The 6,846-nt window shown below is 46.4% G+C and overlaps 1 protein-coding gene across 1 annotated transcript; it reads left to right on the top strand.

The window, feature by feature from the left end:
* The first annotated feature begins 1,369 nt into the window (after positions 1 to 1,369).
* On the top strand, positions 1,370 to 4,855 carry LOC134285344 (uncharacterized). Its single transcript, XM_062845925.1, is given in 2 exon segments — positions 1,370 to 3,203; positions 3,205 to 4,855. Coding segments are annotated over 2 exon segments (3,174 nt in total). The 5' UTR covers positions 1,370 to 1,550; the 3' UTR covers positions 4,726 to 4,855.
* Positions 4,856 to 6,846: the final 1,991 nt, after the last annotated feature.

Genomic DNA, 6,846 nt, shown 5'->3' with positions numbered 1-6,846 from the left:
TGACCTACAGCTTTGGGGTGGTAAAGTGGACCAAGACTGACCTCGAGGCGTTAGAACGAGCAGTACGAGTGGCGTTCACCAAGCACCGCATGCGCCATCCAAAATCGTCCATTGAGAGAGTCACCCTGCCACGCGCAGTAGGAGGAAGAGGCGTCACCGATATCCAGGCACTATGTGTCTCCCAGATCCAGCAGCTGCGGGCATATTTCGTAGAAAGCCAGAACCGTCACGAAATGTACCGCACTGTATGTGAAGCTGACCACGGTTACAGCGCCCTGCATCTGGCGCAGGAGGATTATCAGCTGAACTGCGACATCAAGACCGTCGACGAGATGATCGTAACGTGGAAGCAAAAGGAGTTGCATGGGACGCACCCCCATCAACTGGAACTCGAGCACATCGATAAGGCGGCGTCAAACGCGTGGCTGGTGCGGGGTGACCTGTTCTCAGAAACAGAAGGTTTCATGGTAGCCATCCAGGACCGGGTAATTGCGACGAAGAACTATCGGCGGTACATATTGCACGAGGACGTGGAGGACCGTTGTAGGAAGTGTAATTCAGTAGGGGAAACGATCGAGCATGTCGTTGCAGGCTGTTCAGTGTTAGCTGGATCAGCTTACCTCGATCGTCACAACGAAGTTGCCAAGATTGTGCACCAACAGCTTGCTTTAAAGCACAACTTGGTCGACAGATTTGTACCCTACTACAAGTACCAGCCGGACCCGGTTCTGGAAAATAGTTGGATAAAGCTGTACTGGGATCGCGAGATCATTACGGACGTCCTCATTCGTGCCAACCGGCCTGACATTGTGGTTTTCGACAAAAGGATGAAGCGAGTAACTCTCATCGACATCGCTGTACCGTTAGACCATAATGTCCAATCAACGTTCTCCGGCAAGATAACCAAGTACCACGACCTAGCGGAGGAGTTGAAGCAGATGTGGCACCTGGAGGACGTCCGTATAGTTCCGGTTGTCCTCTCGGCAACCGGAGTTGTCCCTAAATCTCTCTTGAGGTCCCTAGACGAGCTGGAATTGAAGAAGGACCTGAACAGCATCCTGAAAGCGGTGATTCTTGGAACCTGTAGTATAGTTAGGCGGTTCCTGAATCATCACAACTGAAAGTACATCCAAAAGCAGACTCATTAGGATAAGCTTTACAAACCGGCTAATGAGATCCACAGAGCCTAATCCCCTTTGGCATTCCGATTGCCCGGGGTAGGTGAAAGTTTCCAGCAATTTTTGCTGAGAAGTGCCAAAACTCTATAATAATAATAATAATAATAATAATAATAATAATAATAATAATAATAAAAATAATAATAATAATAATAATAATAATAATTAGGTGGGAGCTCAGGTAAAATAACTCCTGGGCGTCCATGAAAAACCACCATTTGAGGAGTGGGAGCTCAAGGTAAAATATCTCCTGGGCGACCATGAAAAACCACCCTCGGCGAGTAGCGGCGCTTGAGCCAAGCTATTTAGCACTGTACTTGGAGTAAATGCCAAAGCAGAACCCGTAGCTTCCGGGAATGAAAGCACACCCATATGGAGACACGAGCTAGACGAAATAGAAGAATGCGATCGCCCGAGGAGGGAGCCCCTACTGGAGCTGGTCCTGGAACGGGGGACAGAGTGAGCGGCCAGCGGCTGGAAGAGGAAGTGGTGCAAGAGCGGCCTTCCAGTCAACGGGCACAGCCCGTACCACGAACGCAGAGCAGAAACGGCAGCAATAGCAATCACCAAGGCCATGCTGCACCTGCCAATGTTGCTGTGGCTGATCGACGTCAGTCACTCACGTTAGCAGGCGGCCGACGGCAGCGGATCATGTGGACGAGGGAGATGAATATGTACGTGATTCGCTGCTATTTTGTCTGCACGAGGATGGAGACGGACATGTCCGGCAGATCAGGGATGCTGGAAATGTTCAATGAGAGATTCCCTTGCTTTGCGAACCAGCTTGACTTGAACAAGCTGTACACACGAAAACGAGCAATTATGTCTCATAATATGCTCACAGCTGCAGAAGTGGAGTGCATCAAGCTGGAAGCGCAGAGGGAATTGGGAGAGGAGAGGACAAGATCGAGCGATACGTCGAGAAGGAGTTCTGATGGGCTGGATGCATCGAACGCGAGTGAGAGTCGTGATACGACTGCACCCACTGCTACAGGACCAGCAGCGGATATGCAACGACAGCAACTACGAGACGAACTAGCGCTCCACATGACCACAGCAGTCACGCAGTTCCGTGGGACAGACCCCATGTCCCGGCACCGAATACAAAAGCTGCGGAATTCCTATCGGTTAACAAGTGCAGTAAGCATCCTAAACCAGGATATTTTGCCACAGTACTTGGAGGCCGTACAGCACCTTGAGGATCTGCAGTTTACGGTGTATTCAGCTGCGGTGGCTGTTGTCAAGACGCTGGGACTGCGGACGCGCCCGCAAGGCGACGGTGAAGGTCGCACACGCCCCAGCACACAGAAACCCGCGTGGATGCGACGTTTGGAGAACCGGATCGCCACATTGCGGACCAAGATTGGTCGATTAACACAGTACAAGCAGGGGAATCGATCAACGAGGCTAGTTCGTTATGTTGCTGAAATTGTGAAGCCCGCAGAACTCCGAGATCTCACAGAAGTCAACATTACGGAGATCCTCGACACCCATGTACAGCGGTTGAGTGCTCTTGTGAAACGACTGCGGCGTTATGGAGAATGTTCGAAGCGGAAGGAACAAAACCGGATGTTCAACATTAACGAAAGAGAGTTCTACAACTGCATCCGAAACGACAAGCCTGACTATGGAGAAGGCCTTCCGGAGATTGGCGAAGTCACACAGTTCTGGGCCAATCTATGGGAGAACCCTGTCCAGCACAGCGACGATGGGATGTGGTTGGCAGAAGAAGAGCGACAGTGTAATGGAGTTGGAGACATGACCGCGGTCGTAGTAACCGCTGAGGATGTACGCGAGGCTACCCGGTATACCAGAAATTGGGCTGCACCAGGACCCGATTTCGTGCACAATTTTTGGTATAAAAAGCTCACGACAATCCACGGGCGGATGGCGGAATGCTTCAACATGGTGCTAGAAGACCCCACGCAGCTACCAGAGTTCATTACCAGGGGTATCACTTATCTTCTGCCGAAGGACCAAAACACAGCTCAACCAATTCAACTATGGCTACCAACCGAAGAGTGGGGGAAGGAGTACAAGAATAACCCACACCTTCTTTATGGACGACCTGAAGCTGTTTGCGGAATCAGTACAGAGGCTGCATCAACTGTTGCAGCATGTGACGGTGTTCAGCAACGACATCCGGATGGAGTTTGGAATTGACAAATGTCGGTCAGTCCATCTTCGCCGGGGTCAAGTAGTGGACGGCAGCTGTTTCCGCGTCAACGAACAGGAGGAGATTCGGAATATGGTTGAAGGCGAAGTGTACAAGTACCTCGGCTTCCTGCAACTTGGAGGTATCCGCCACACAGCGATCAAGAAGGAACTGCAGGACAAGTTCTTGCATCGTGTCAACTGTGTTCTGAGGAGCTTTCTGTCAGCCGGCAACAAGGTGAAGGCGATCAACACGTTTGCTGTGCCCCTGTTGACCTACAGCTTTGGGGTGGTAAAGTGGACCAAGACTGACCTCGAGGCGTTAGAACGAGCAGTACGAGTGGCGTTCACCAAGCACCGCATGCGCCATCCAAAGTCGTCCATTGAGAGAGTCACCCTGCCACGCGCAGTAGGAGGAAGAGGCGTCACCGATATCCAGGCACTATGTGTCTCCCAGATCCAGCAGCTGCAGGCATATTTCGTAGAAAGCCAGAACCCTCACGAAATGTACCGCACTGTATGTGAAGCTGACCACGGTTACAGCGCCCTGCATCTGGCGCAGGAGGATTATCGGCTGAACTGCGACATCAAGACCGTCGACGAGATGATCGTAACGTGGAAGCAAAAGGAGTTGCATGGGACGCACCCCCATCAACTGGAACTCGAGCACATCGATAAGGCGGCGTCAAACGCGTGGCTGGTGCAGGGTGACCTGTTCTCAGAAACAGAAGGTTTCATGGTAGCCATCCAGGACCGGGTAATTGCGACGAAGAACTATCGGCGGTACATATTGCACGAGGACGTGGAGGACCGTTGTAGGAAGTGTAATTCAGTAGGGGAAACGATCGAGCATGTCGTTGCAGGCTGTTCAGTGTTAGCTGGATCAGCTTACCTCGATCGTCACAACGAAGTTGCCAAGATTGTGCACCAACAGCTTGCTTTAAAGCACAACTTGGTCGACAGATTTGTACCCTACTACAAGTACCAGCCGGACCCGGTTCTGGAAAATAGTTGGATAAAGCTGTACTGGGATCGCGAGATCATTACGGACGTCCTCATTCGTGCCAACCGGCCTGACATTGTGGTTTTCGACAAAAGGATGAAGCGAGTAACTCTCATCGACATCGCTGTACCGTTAGACCATAATGTCCAATCAACGTTCTCCGGCAAGATAACCAAGTACCACGACCTAGCGGAGGAGTTGAAGCAGATGTGGCACCTGGAGGACGTCCGTATAGTTCCGGTTGTCCTCTCGGCAACCGGAGTTGTCCCTAAATCTCTCCTGAGGTCCCTAGACGAGCTGGAATTGAAGAAGGACCTGAACAGCATCCTGAAAGCGGTGATTCTTGGAACCTGTAGTATAGTTAGGCGGTTCCTGAATCATCACAACTGAAAGTACATCCAAAAGCAGACTCATTAGGATAAGCTTTACAAACCGGCTAATGAGATCCACAGAGCCTAATCCCCTTTGGCATTCCGATTGCCCGGGGTAGGTGAAAGTTTCCAGCAATTTTTGCTGAGAAGTGCCAAAACTCAATAATAATAATAATAATAATATAATAATAATAATAATAATAATAATAATAATAATAATAATAATAATAATAATAATAATAATAATAATAATAATAATAATAATAATAATAATAATAATAATAATAATAATAATAATAATAATAATAATAATAATAATAATAATAATAATAATAAAAATAATAATAATAATAATAATAATAATAATAATAATAATAATACAAAATTAACACATTTCACCAGTTTTCAAAAATTAAATCAAATTACACTAAATTCTGTTTTTACGCGATGGATGCGTTCGCGCAAAAAAAGATCGTGTAAAAAAAGTTCGCGTAACTTCGAGAAATCGCGCAAAAAAAATCCAAAGGAAATTTTTTTTACGCGATTTGCCCTCCGCAAATGATCAAAATCGCGTAAAAAAAAGTCGCGTAACTTCGAGAAAATCGCGTAAAAAAAGTCGTGCAAAATAAAATCGCGTAAAAAAAGTCGTGTAAAAAAGAATTCAGTGTAGTTGGTTGATATTATTGTAATTATCGGCTTAGTTTGCCAGGAGCAGTACTTTCTGACTCAATAGTTTCAGAGACCGCACTCTTACCTCACGAAACTCGCAAGGAGCGAACTATCGCACTTAGACATAGGGCACCACTTTATGGACAACAACACTTTATTCGGTACTTTATTTTGTATTCCTTGTCACTGAAACTTCTTACATACACACGTGCACGTGTCTTTGTACACTCAGCCAAATAAACCTAAAATTATCATAAGGTTTTACTTATGAAATGGCATTAAAACAATTCATAACGATAAGAATGAATCTCATATGGTCGCTTTATGACACAGAATCGACTCACAGTTTCGCTTCCATAGACATTCAGCAACACGTTATTCTCAAGCGTCAATAGCCGTGTTGTTTGAGCACAAGCTCAGTGATCATGACGTTCATGGATCGATTCCAGTCTGTATCATTTTACGATTTTTCTTATGAAAAGATTAGTTTGTTTTAAGTAATTTTCATAAGGTATTCTTATGACATCCATACTTTACAGTTATGGCAAAATTTCATAAGATATTTTGATGAATTTCGGTAGTTTACTTCGCTGAGTATACTACTGCAGTCCACCATTGCTATTCTCAGCTGCTTCCTTGGGTTGGCGTACGCAATTGCAACGCACTGTACTGTTCACCACTACTTCATCAGCAATGGCGACATCGTGTAATACGGGTGACTTGGGAATTGACTGCGCGGATTCATGGACGTCGTATGCGTTTTGGTAGTCAACGCGATGGCGGCACGTAGACACTTCGTTCAGACACTTCGTGGGGCTAGCTTCTCGTCACTCCTCCTGAACCTCCAGGCGATGACATCACGTTTGGCAGCTTGCGGAAAAGTCGCGTAAGCAGAATGCTTGATGGTTGGAAGGACATAGCCTTGTCTATATAGCTTATCGAGAGCTTCTAGCTGAATGAAACCTTAGAAAATTTCCCGCAACACAAATCACGAATTCCATGGTAATGGTAAGTTTCCAGTTCCCAAGTAGAGCGCTCAAGTAAAGTTCCTCCTTTTTCCGTAAGTAATTTTGACATTTGTTTAACCGACAGCATTTTTACGAAACGATGCTGTAAGAAGGATGTGAAGAAAAGGATACTGCATACGGCGGTTGCTAGATAAATCGTTCGTTGTTCGTGTGGCGTTTCGTGGCCTTGTTGTTTACGATTTGGACTTGGAGAAATTTTGTTCGTTTCCTCAGGAAGTGTGATTGAAATTTAAATTAAATTTTTGCGCGCGTATGGGGAAAATCCAGATAGTGAGATTTCAACGCCACGGTGTCAAAATCTCGATTATTATCGAACTTTCATGTACCTCGGATTTTTCTTCGGAAATTGTTAGTATTTGGGCTATACCTTCTGCTCAAATATGAACGAGACTCGTTAAATAAAAAACAAACGGTTAATTATTCTTCAATATTTGTTTTATATC

The sequence above is a fragment of the Aedes albopictus genome, chromosome 1 (genome assembly GCF_035046485.1).
Source record: "Aedes albopictus strain Foshan chromosome 1, AalbF5, whole genome shotgun sequence".
NCBI lineage: Eukaryota > Metazoa > Arthropoda > Insecta > Diptera > Culicidae > Aedes > Aedes albopictus.
Note: the sequence above shows the minus strand (reverse complement) of the source record. Positions and strands in the feature narration are given on the sequence as shown.